This window comes from Neophocaena asiaeorientalis, unplaced genomic scaffold (genome assembly GCF_003031525.2).
Source record: "Neophocaena asiaeorientalis asiaeorientalis breed wild unplaced genomic scaffold, Neophocaena_asiaeorientalis_V1.1 scaffold280, whole genome shotgun sequence".
In the NCBI taxonomy this organism is placed as follows: domain Eukaryota; kingdom Metazoa; phylum Chordata; class Mammalia; order Artiodactyla; family Phocoenidae; genus Neophocaena; species Neophocaena asiaeorientalis.
The window spans coordinates 8,879,290-8,891,621 of record NW_020185321.1 but is presented as its reverse complement, the minus strand read 5'-3'; the positions used below and the strand labels follow the sequence as shown (position 1 = coordinate 8,891,621).

The 12,332-nt window shown below is 37.8% G+C and overlaps 1 protein-coding gene across 1 annotated transcript; it reads left to right on the top strand.

Moving 5' to 3' along the window:
* Nucleotides 1-7,703: 7,703 nt before the first annotated feature.
* RPL22L1 (ribosomal protein L22 like 1) lies at nucleotides 7,704-11,413 on the top strand. The gene is made up of 4 exons (XM_024734052.1): nucleotides 7,704-7,750; nucleotides 9,431-9,523; nucleotides 9,681-9,802; nucleotides 11,150-11,413. Exons 1-4 carry the CDS (start codon nucleotides 7,742-7,744, stop codon nucleotides 11,292-11,294), a joined length of 369 nt encoding a protein of 122 aa, XP_024589820.1. The 5' UTR covers nucleotides 7,704-7,741; the 3' UTR covers nucleotides 11,295-11,413.
* The last annotated feature ends 919 nt before the right edge of the window (nucleotides 11,414-12,332 follow it).

Genomic DNA, 12,332 nt, shown 5'->3' with positions numbered 1-12,332 from the left:
CAAAAGGATGAAATATAATGAAGAAACATACAAAGAAATGTTCAAAACGTATATGAGGAAAACTATAAAACACTCCAGAAAGACACAAAGTTGACTTAAACAAATGGAAAGACATTCCTTATTCTTGGCTGATATTTCAATGTTATTGAGATGCTAGTTCTACCTCTTTTGGTTTATAAATTTAATGCAGCCCCCTCAAAAATACAAGCTTTTTTATGGAGTTAAGCAAGTTGCTAAAAAGTTCATATGGAAATATAAACATGCAAGAAATAGCTAAGAAAATACTGAAAAGAAAGAGCTATGAGTGGGGACTAGCATTACCAGAAATTAAAACTGCTACAAAGTCTCTATAATGAAAAGAGTGAGGTATTGGCAAATGAACAGGCAAACCAATAGAGTGGAATATAAAGTCTAGAAATAGACCCAAATACATACAGAAATTTAGTATTTGATAAAAGTGGTATTGCAAACCACTGGGCAAATATTAATTTAGCTAAATTGTGCTGGGACAATTGGGAAAAAATAAATTTGGAAACAGTAAAATGAATTCCATACAACATACACTCCACTCCAAATGAAGCAGTGGTCCAAATTGAAACAATAAACTAAGTCCTAGAAGGCAGTATGGGTGAATTTCTCCATAACTTGACTTCTTTTCAACTATGACTGAAAATGCAGATAAAATAAAAAGATTTATAGATATACTGTAAAGAAAAAATAATAAATGGAGCAAAATGCTAACAATAGGTAAAAATCTAAAGGATATATAGACACACATATATTTATATATCCTTTATCCAGATTTTTATGCATTTATATTTATATGTTTATAACGTATGTGTGTGCGTTTTGAACTATTTTTACAGTTTTCAGTAAGTTTGAAATAATTTATAAATAAAAAGTTTTTTAAATTTCAAAAAAGTGTGCATAGTACCAACCAATATTTACAAATGTGTGTAATTACTTGTGTAAAATCCAAATGATATAGATATACAAATACACATTCACAAACATTCAAGCCCCAAAGCATTAAATAGCTATTTCTAAGCAGGTGGGATTTTAGATATTTTTATGCATTATCTTTTTTGCTTCTCTATATTTCCTTTCATGAGCATTTCTTTCGGCATAAGAGGATAATAATTTTGTTATTTAAAAGTTCCTCAAGCATTGTCTATAGTAGTGAAAAGTGGAAATACTCCAAATGGACACAAACAGGTGAATGACTAAGCTAAAAATGACAAGTAATAAAATTAAGCAATGAAAAAAGATACTTGCTCTCATTTTAAAGGCTGATCAACTATTCAGACTTCCTGTGGCACTGTGTAATGAGAAAATCTTACTTCTGAAACTGCAATTGTTAAAAATAATTTAAAAATTACTTAGGTTTTTCTAAATACATACTGAGAGAAGAGATGAATTGAAGCAAGTATACATTTTCTTAATCATAGGTTTTAATGCTTTCCTATCAAATTAGTAAAGGGCAAGCAGCGACTTCAGTTCCTATTTCCCCTGCCTGATACCCTTAACTTTCATTTATGAGTATCTAACGAAGAACATTCTTAAGTTGGAGGAGTTAGAGGCAGTATTCTTCAGTAGTAATAAGTTTCTCCTCAGCACTTGACTGTTGTTTGCACAGAAGGGCTATAGCACATCCTTTGTCAAAGCTGTGCAGTTTACTTCCCTAGGACTGTTTGTCTGCAATGTCATTTGAGGATTTTTTTTGGAGATGGGTAGTGCAATGCCTCGTGACACTCAACATGCTCCATTTTGTAGCACATGGTGCAGACAGAAAAAATTCCATAAAAAAAACGATGAAATGGTATTTTTCCTACATATACAAAATCTTTTTTTTTTTTAATACAATGCTTGAATGGTGGTAACATTGAATACTGGTAGGTTTGGATAAAGGGAAATTTACAGATTCCAGTTTCATAAATAAGCTTCTAGCAAATAAAGGGAGTTTTAATAATAAGTAAATTTCAGATATGCAGAATACCGTCTACTTTCTATGTTACAGTGTGATCCTTTGTGATGTTAACAGTCCTGAGGTCTTCCAAAAGAGAACGCTGTAAGACAGGTACACCATCTGATCCTGTAAGATATTTTGTGTGATGTACAAACCCAGTACAGACACAGAGCTGCAGGAAAAGCAGATGTATGAAATACAAATGCACCATGACAGAAAACTCTGTTCAGAGCCTGTTTGCCTAAATGTCATAACATTGTGTGTGTGTGTGTGTGTGTGTGTGTGGTTTAAAATACATATTGGTACTTACATGGATAAATGTTTATTAGACTATTACAAACATTCATTAAAATATCTATAATCTTTCCAGTACAAAATAGTAGTGTGGATTTTAAAGTTTTACGTTGACTGCAAGGTTTATGTTTTTGCAGGTGTACATGGATTTGCATATTAGAAAAATAATTAGAAAAAAAATGATGGTTGTGAGAACTTTTTCCCCACTGTTCTTAAGTGTCATTTTGTCATAAATGGCAAAAACACACATTTGTGTGTGCTTATTTCTGGGCTCTCTCTTCTATTGGTCTGTAAGTCTAACCGTGAAACAATATCCAATTGTTTTAATTATAGTATCCTTAAAATAATCTTAATCTATAGAGCAAGCCCTCCCACTTTATTTTTCCTTCTTCAGGTATATTCTGGCTATTCTGGTATCTGTGTTTCCATACAAATTTTCAAATTGGTTTCAAGAGAGAAGGAAGGAAGGATGGATAGATGGATGGACGGAAAGAAGGGGAAAAAGGAGAGAGAAAGAGGAGGCAGGGAGGGAGGAAGGAAGGAAGGAAGGAAGGAAGGAAAGAAACATCTGTTAAGCTACTGTTTGTGATCACATTGAACCTATAATTCAGTTTGGAGAGAATTGACATATTATATTGGTTCTTCCAGTCAAGGCACAATGAATGTCTACTTATTTAGTCTTCTTTAATTTTTCTCAATTATATTTTATAGTTCTGTGTAGAGGTCTTGTACATTTTTTATTTTTTCATAGGTATTTGATATATTTATGTTATTGAAAATATCTTCTTTACTTTTCATCTTCTAATGTATTGCTGGTTTATAGATATGCAATTGAGTTTTATACCTAAACTTTGTATCCAGCAATCCTGATAATTCACATATTAATTCTGATAATTTATCTGCAGATTATTTTAAATTTTGTACACATGCAATTGCATATCCACTGGAAATAATGGCCCAACTTGCTGCATAACAGGTTGCTGGATATGGTTTTATTAATAAGATATCTGTGATTATAGTATATTAAAATAAATATTTCTACTAATATAAACAAGTTGATGACTGAAAGAGTTTGTGTAAACTTGGTGTCTTAGCCTTCATACATTTGGTTTATTTGGGGAAATGATCCCAGGTAACAGAAATAAGGAACCAGGAAGTGGGAAAGAGCAAAAGCAAACAGGAGTGTGCTGGGGACAAGTGAGGCTTAATCCTGCTGGGATCTTCCATGCAATGATGTAGAATGTACTTCTTTTTTTTTTTTTTTATTAATTAATTTATTTATTTATTTATTTATTTTTGGCTGCGTTGGGGCTTCGTTTCTGCACGCAGGCTTTCTCTAGTTGCGGCGAGCGGGGGCTACTCTTCGTTTCGGTGCGTGGGCTTCTCAACGCGGTGGCTTCGCTTCGCCTGTTGTGGAGCACGGGTTCTAGGGTGTGCGGGCTTCAGTAGTTGTGGCTCACGGGCTCCAGAGCGCAGACTCAGTAGTTGTGGCACACGGGCTTAGTTGCTCCGCGGCATGTGGGATCTTCCGGGACCAGGGCTTGAACCCGTGTGCCCTGCATTGGCAGGTGGGTTCTTAACCACTGCGCCACCAGGGAAGCCCTAGAATGTACTTCTGAACTGTCCACTCAAGAGAAAGAAGAAGGGAGTGGCAATTTGGAGCAGGTGCAACTTGGCAGTGTCTCCCCATATATTTTTCACCTTTTATCTCTATGGCTTCTCTGAGGAGAGGCGTGGGAATCTCCCTACTAACACTCATTTACACATGTACAACCTGGAAATACAAGGCAGTTAACACCCCATGTATAACCATTGACCAGTGGGGGACAGGAAACTGTGGATAAATGCTCCCCTCTTCTGGATTAAAAGGGAAGCTGACCAAGTGTGAGTTTGGGCATAAAAGGTGTCTGTTAAAATTAGCATTATTTTTTCCTCAGATGTGTGGTAGCACTCACTGGTGAAGCTATATGGGTGTTTTTCTTGTGGGAAGGTTTTAATTACAAATTCAGTTTAGTTAAAAGATAGAGGACTATCAGATAGTGCGTTTTTTCTTGTGTAAATTCTAAGTTGTATTTTTTGGTATTCATTTCTTCTAATTGGGCACACAGTAATTTAAACTATTCTCATTTTTAATTGTAATGTAACATATACATATATAGAAAAGCACACAGATTATAAACTTACAGCTTGATGAATTTTCACAAACTACACACACTCATGTAACCGCCACCAAGATCAAGAAACAGAACATTACTAGCACCCTAAGCCCACAAAATAAACATGTTATTTTTTTATACAGTAGGTGTTTGTTTAGATTCACTCACAAGTTAGCCATTTTCTTTGCTCACTATTTCTTTTGGCCCATAGGCCTTCTTTCTAGGATTCTTTTCCTTTATCCTGAAGTATATTTTTCAGAGCTCCTTTCCTGGGGGTCTGCTGATAGCAGATTTTCCGCTGTGTTATCTAAAAATGTCTTAAATGCATCTTTACTCTTGAAAGATAGTTTTATACTTTTTAGTTCTAGGGAGACAGCTATTTTCTCTTAGCACTTTGAAGATAATAATCCTCTGCTTCTGGCTTCCATTATTGCTTATGTGAAGTCAGCTGTTAATATAACCCCTGTTAGTAAATATTTTGGTTTTACTTTCGGGATGCTTTCAAAATAATTTTGCGTTTGTGTTTTGAAGTTTCACTACAAGTGTTTAGGTGTGCGTTTCTTTTCAGTCATCCTGCTTGAGGTCTATTGGGCTTCCTGAATCTAAGAATTCAGCTGTTATTTCTCTAAATTTTCCCTTTCCTCCATTTCCTCTATTGTGTCCTTTTAGATCTCCCATTTGACATAACTGGAACATTCTTACTCTGATATCCTTGTCCCTTAACCTGCCTGTTATATTTTCTATCTCTTTGCTTTTCTATGTTTTATTCTAAGTAATTTCCCATTCACTAATTTTCTCTGCAGTTGTTGTCTACTCTTCTGTTTAACTCATCCACTTTTCTAATTAAAGATCTTCTATTTTTAATTTCTAGAAGTTCTACTTTGTTCTTTTCTTTTATTATTATTTTTTTTTTTTGCGGTACGCGGGCCTCTCACTGTTGTGGCCTCTCCCACTGCGGAGCACAGGCTCTGGACGCGCAGGCTCAGCGGCCATGGCTCACGGGCCCAGCCGCTCCGCGGCATGTGGGATCTTCCCGGACCGGGGCACGAACCCGTGTCCCCTGCATCGGCAGGCGGACCCTCAACCACTGTGCCACCAGGGAAGGCCTGTTCTTTTTTTAAAAAAAAAAAATCCTGGCCAATTTCGACTGTCCCTGTTTCCCTTATCGTATTTTAAATAGTTTAACTTTTAAATATATTAAAGACACTTATTTGCATTTGCTTCTGCCTGGCACTACCAAGCCAAGCATATTTTTAAACTACATTTTTAGGCTGGAGCTTTCTCATGCTAGTTGAGCAGACCTAATTCTAGCCCTAAACTTTTATGAGCATGAGGACTGGTCATTTCTGTCTCCAAAAAAATTCTTTTACTTTTCCACCAACTTAACCATACATTAGAAATTATTGATAAAACTATATTTTAGCCAGTTTTTTAAGGTGGCTACACATGGGAGGGTTTCTCTGTGAATCTAATCTGCCATATCCTTCTATATTTTATTTTACTGCTCTATTCAGGCTCCATTATCATATAGATCCAATGACTGAAGTTTATAATATATCAGAAATGTATCTATCATATATTATAGGATCTTATGTTTGAATTGCAGAAAAGACAACTTCCCTTCATTGTTTTAAATTGTCTTGGCTCTTTTTAGACACCTATTATTTCATATGTTTTAGAATCTACTGTCAAAATAAAAAATATCTATGGGGTGTTGATAGGCATTGTATATATATATATATACATACATATATATAGATGGAGAGAGAGAGAGAGAGAGAGAGAGAGACAGGGAGAGAGACTCTGTGTGTGTAAAATTTGGTTATTTACAATATTTAACCTTACTATCTAATCTGTCCATTTGCAGTTAATATATTTTTTAGGGTTTTTTTTTCCTAATTAAGAGGAGTTTTTTTCGGTTATAGCTTCTATTTAGTTATTTGGGGATTACTAGTTATTTTGAAACACATGTTGTTTTTAATACCCACTTTGTACAAATGGCTTAATAGTTCTTAAGGATTTTTTGTCATGACATGGAAGGCTGCCAAAAACAAGCAACAAAGTAATAAGTGCCTCAATTAATGGCTTATTTTCAAAACATCCAATAGTACAAGGATCATTTCTGCTTTTCAGCCTGGGCAGCCCTCAAGGAGAAAATGCCAATGGCTCTTCTCTCCCCTTAATGTTTGGAAAACAAATGAAGTCATGGTGGTTCTTAAGGCAAACAAGCAAAAAATCTTGAAACGGATTTCTTCTAGGAATTCAACATCTTTTTTTAGAACCTACACGTTGTAAGCTTCATTAAAGTATAGTTCTCACTATTACTAATCAGTGTCATAAAGGAAATACACAGCTGTCACTCTCTAGGGTCACCCTCCAAATTAACAACAAAAGTCCACGCCATCTGCTACCCCTGGTCCCCCGCATGACAGTTTAACCTCACCAAAAAATATTGCAAAACGCTGAGAGGCATGCCACTTTTCTGAAACGACGTCAACTTACAATCCTTCAAAACTCAAAAATGACTTCTTTTTTCCTTTTGTCATCAAGACTATCACCACTGCACATCCATCCTGGTGTGTCTTTTACATTTTAGTAGTTAGGTCTCAGCAAATATTCCTTGAATATTAACTGCGAGGCATTTTGGATGAAAGTCAGGAGTCCTAGGATTAACTCTAAAACCTATAAAATAGAATAAATTACGCACAATGTGTGAACAAGTGAGCACTATGTATTCTTCGCTGAAAGGTTTTTTTGGGGTTGTTTTTTCGTTTTGGGGTTTTTTTTTCCCCTCAAGAACCAAGTTTGTTTTGGCTCCCTGAAACACTGATTTCCCTCAACAGTTATTTAGAAAACAAGACTTAAAAACATATATACAGAAATAATTTTTTTTGCTGGAAGATTATAATTGCAATATAAAACAGGAGATCTCAAAGGAACCTGAGACATTGCCTTGCCCTGATTGGGAAAAAGATCCAGGCGATTAGTGAAAAATGTTTCCTGTACCCCTCGGGTGTGTGCATCTGGAGCGGCCTCCCAGCAAGCAACCGCAGAGACCTCTGTGGTCAACCAGCGTTTGTCGTCACCAGCGTAAAATCGTGAATGGTTTCAGCTACCGCCGCTGGTGGACGCTCAGGAAAAGTGACTGCCTACTGCACTCCAGGCTACGCCCCCGGTTTCCTGGGTTACTAGCCTCCGCGCTCCTCCCAAGTCCTCTTCCGGGAGGCGGCGATCTTACGATCTCGGCGCGTGACGCAGCACGCTTAGGTATAAATGTGTGCCGCCGGCCTTCGCTTTTTCTCTGATCGCGCTGCCGGCGTGCAAGATGGCCGTGGTGAGTGACGTTGGTCTCGCCGGGAGTATATTACTCCAATGTAGATGATTTTTGCAGCTGGCGAGCTGGGAGCGTCAAAGTCTAGGTCGAGGAAGGGTAAAAATGGAGACTTGGGTCAGGAACACAACCAGGATGTTAAGATTATAAGTTTCTGACTCCTGGCAACTGCCATGTGGTCTGGAGGAGTTCGAGCTGGGCCCAGAATTGGGTTAGGATGGGCGGTCGTGGGAGCGCAGGGAAGGAGGAAGCACGACGGTGAACGGGGCTAGTGGGACAGAATTTGGGCCATTGCTTTTCTCCCTCGTGCCTGGTAACGCCGATGATAACCTGTTTATTTGCACTAGGAAGCAAATGTGGGTAATTGGGCAGGCCCGGTCGAATGGCCTTGCCAGGGCGGAGGGGCACCCGAGACACTCAACTCCCGGGATAGCCGCGGTTGCAGAAGTTTCAGAGAACTTTAAAACTAAGTTGGGGAAGAAATTTCTTCATTATCTCATAACGAGTTTTTTTTTTTAAAGGTGAAAGCCACGACTCTTAAGCAAATAGAAAAGGAACATGCTTCAGAGACTTTATTTATTAATAAGGGGACCAGTAATACGTTAAAGCCGGTCCAAAGAACATTTGATGTTAGGGTAAAATTGCTGGGTTAAATACGAAAGTAGATAATGTCCAAAGCCCTCTGGGCTTATCTCTCCCCCCAGATAAATGACTTGCCTGTCCGAAGTTAACCGATGCCCCAACAAAGGTATAAATTGCCCAGTCAAGGCCAGTTCCTAATCTTCTCTTTTACCAGTTCCAAGTTCGGGATGAATTTTTTTGGCACAAAGTATGCCACTGCCTAAGAAAGCGAACTGGCTTTAGTGCTTGGTATCCATTTGGTTGGATTTTACGTGTAGCCTTATTCCGCGGTATTGGCCTAAAAGTTTTGGGTATGGAAAACTTAAGTAATACATGTTTTAAAAAAAAATTACCAGATTAAAGGTATCTCTCCCCTTTCCTTTCCTCACCCATAACAGCATTAAGGATTGAATTCCCTACACATTAGTGGGCAGAATATCCTGTTCTGGCAGGCGGCTGAGCTTGGACTAGGTGGTACACTACCTGTTTCCCTATCTGCAGTGGGGATGGCAGTACTAAAGTAGTGCCTTTAGTAATTTAAAATTGAACATCTGTGGTCTGGAAAATTATCAATAATAGAAGCCCACAGTCTTGATAACTTGAACAAAATGGGCCTGGTTAGCGGTTCAAACCAAGCTAGGTGGGTATTTTTTAGTTTTAACTTGTAGTAGAAAGTAGATTGATTCTCTTATTCTTTTCCATTTGCAAAATAGGATTCTTTGGAATCTTCTGATGAAGGAAACTAGTAGTAGCTCAGCATATACTTTGCGCTTTCTTGAGCTTTGCCCTTGTGAGGCACTTACGTGGTGAACAGGGGAAATTTCCATCGGATTTCATGAAACTTGATTTTAACCAAGTTAATGAGGGTACTCCCCCTACACATAGCCTGGTTTAAAAAAAGTTAGGGTATATCTGATAAGTATTAAGCAATTTTTTGAGAATTTTGCACCATTTCATGTATATAGCCTCATTGTACTATACTGCACTGATACAGATCTTTGATTTTGTGTATAAAGTGAATAAATTCTTGTAGAGAGCCATAATTATATTAACTTTCTGTAGAAGAAAGACAAGAAGCCTAAGAAGTCAACCTGGAAGTTTAATTTGGACCTTACTCATCCAGTAGAAGATGGAATTTTTGATTCTGGAAATTTTGTAAGTATCACTCAATTCAACTTGTTTTTTATCATCTTAAACATGAATTGAGTATGTAATATTTGATTTTAACCTAAGCTCTGTTCCTAGGGTACCTTCCCTAGTGAATATCTAGGGTTTTCTTCCCTAGTGTGGCATTTTTTCTGTTTTAAAATAGGAACAGTTTCTACGGGAGAAGGTTAAAGTGAATGGAAAAACTGGAAATCTTGGGAATGTCGTTCACATTGAACGCTTCAAGAGTAAAATCACAGTTGCTTCTGAGAAACAGTTCTCTAAAAGGTTGGTATTTGTTTTCCATGGTATTTTGTTTTAACAATGTTGGGTGCTTTAATATTAGAATACGTTTGAAGAAACATATCTGTTGTGTAACTTGGGAGTAGTGTCCCAACTTTCTTAGTTTTGGTTGTCTAGTAGAAGCAGCCAATCAAAGGTAAAGTCTTTAACGTTGATGTTGCAGCCAGTTTTCGTTCATTCAGTTTACTTGGCAAATAGTAGATAATACATGGCAGCACTGTTGCAGGACTGAGTAGCCTAGCAGTGAACCAAGCAGACTAAGTACCCACTACCAAGGAACTTAAATTCTAGAGTGGAGAAGAGAGATAATGAAATGCAATATTAAGTAGTTGATAAGTGCTGTGTAAGTGCATAAAGAAGGTTGGTGTATAAAGTGGTCAGGGGAAGCTTCATCTAAATGAAATGCAGTAGTGAGCCATGCAAATTAAGGAATTGATTGTTGTGGCTGAGGAAGATTGATGGTGGAAACTGAAGACTTAGGAGCCTATTGTGGTAGGAAATGGCTTGGATTAAGGTGGTAGCAGTGCATGTTAGCTGTGGTCATGAATTAATCACTAGGTATTTGGAGATGAAGTATCTGTCTTCAAGGATCTTATAGACATGCAGATAATTGTTATAAATGCAGTACTGTAACTGTTACATTGAAGGTAGAGATTGGTAAAGCAAGAATTTGCAGAGAACCTGAGAATAAGCTTAGCGTTGCCAGTGGAATGAAGTATTTCTAACAGGGAACAACATTAACAAAGGGCAGGGAGGCTTGAGACGAATGCTTGCGAGTTCAGGATTGCTGTAAAATGTAAATGGTGAGAATGGCTGGAATGGTGAAATTAGGCCTGCTGTAAGCTTTTTTATAAGGACTGAGCCATATGCTAGTTGCAAGACTGGATAATCTTAAACTTGTGAATTGGATTCAGCGCTGTTGACGGGTTGCCTCTTGTTTATCCAAGGTGGGATTAAGGTTAGGGAGGTTGATAGTAGGGAAGAGAATGTTGACATTTTAGTACATAACATTTGAAGAATAAGATCGTATATTGTTTAAAAAATCTAATGTGGCAGTAAGACTGAAGAGGAAACTACTATTATGCTCTTAAGCATAAAGTTTATTTGGGGAGGGGAGAAATAAGGGTTTTGATAGGGCATAAACTGATTTTAATTGGGGTTGAGATGCTGCCATATTTATATCCCTAGCAACCTTGCTAATGCTTAATACAAATGAAAGGAAAGATTGTGGAGGGAACTGGGAACACAGAAGACGAATATGACAGTGCATATTTTATATAATAAGCCTTTACACAGTAGGTATTTTATGAAATTCATGTCTTTATTTTAAAGGTATTTGAAATACCTCACCAAGAAATACCTTAAGAAGAACAATCTTCGTGATTGGCTTCGTGTGGTTGCGTCCGACAAGGAGACTTATGAACTTCGTTACTTCCAGATTAGTCAAGATGAAGATGGATCCGAGTCTGAGGACTAGATGAAGCCATCCCTTTCAGGGCTTTGCTTGCTAACAAAACAAATGAAGTATACAAGAGAAACATCTGGAAATGGACCTTCAGTTTGTCAGTGAATAAAAAACATTACTCTGTATGTTAAGCATTCATCTCTTTGATTTAAGTGTATGCTGTTTATATGGTGCTGGCTTTCCTTTAATACTTTTTTTTGTTTGTTTTTCTTTCGTCGGCACGGGCCTCTCACTGTTGTGGCCTCTCCGGTTCTGGAGTACAGGCTCCGGATGCACAGGCCCAGCGGCCATGGCCCACGGGCCCAGCCACTCCGGGGCACGTGGGATCCTCCCGGACCGGGGCTCGAACCCGTGTCCCCTGCATCAGCAGGCGGACTCTCAACCACTGCGCCACCAGGGAAGCCCCCCTTTAATACTTTTTTTAAAAAAAATTTATTGGAGTATAGTTGATTTACAGTGTTTTGTTGGTTTCGGGTATACAGCAAAGTGAAGCAGTTATACACATGCACTGCTTTTCTTTTTTAAGATTCTTTTCCCATATAGGCCATTACAGAGTGTTGAGTAGAGTTCCCTGTGCTATACAGCAGGTTCTTATTAGTTATCTGTTTTATGTATAGTAGTGTGTACATGTCAGTCCCAATCTCCCAGTTTATCCCTACCCCCCACCCCCGCTGCCCTTATCCCCTGGTAACCATAAGTTTGTATTCTACATCTGTTACTCTACTTCTGTTTTGTAAATAAGTTCTTTGGTACTCATCTGTTTTTTTTTAATACTTTCTGTAAGCAGTATTTAAATAGCCTATAGCTAGTGGAATTTCTTCCAGGATTTCTGGAGTGTACTACTTTTACAAATGTCCTTGAGTTAAAGTATATAGTGAAAAAATGAAGCACAATTTTGGGTATGACTTTATATAATAAAGTATTTCAATTCTCTTGACAGTCTCAAATATCGTTGTACAGTTTATAAATGAAATCCTGAGTGCCTAGAACAGTTCTGGCACATACGTGCTCAATATTGAATCACTCCTGCCCTTTGCTTCAAAGGAGCAA

Excerpts from the sequence above, each read along its gene's own strand:
- RPL22L1 (XM_024734052.1), top strand. Across the intron at positions 9,524-9,680 it reads TTTTTGATTCTGGAAATTTT|GAACAGTTTCTACGGGAGAA; the intron begins GTAAGTATCACT and ends GTTTTAAAATAG. Across the intron at positions 9,803-11,149 it reads GAGAAACAGTTCTCTAAAAG|GTATTTGAAATACCTCACCA; the intron begins GTTGGTATTTGT and ends TTTATTTTAAAG.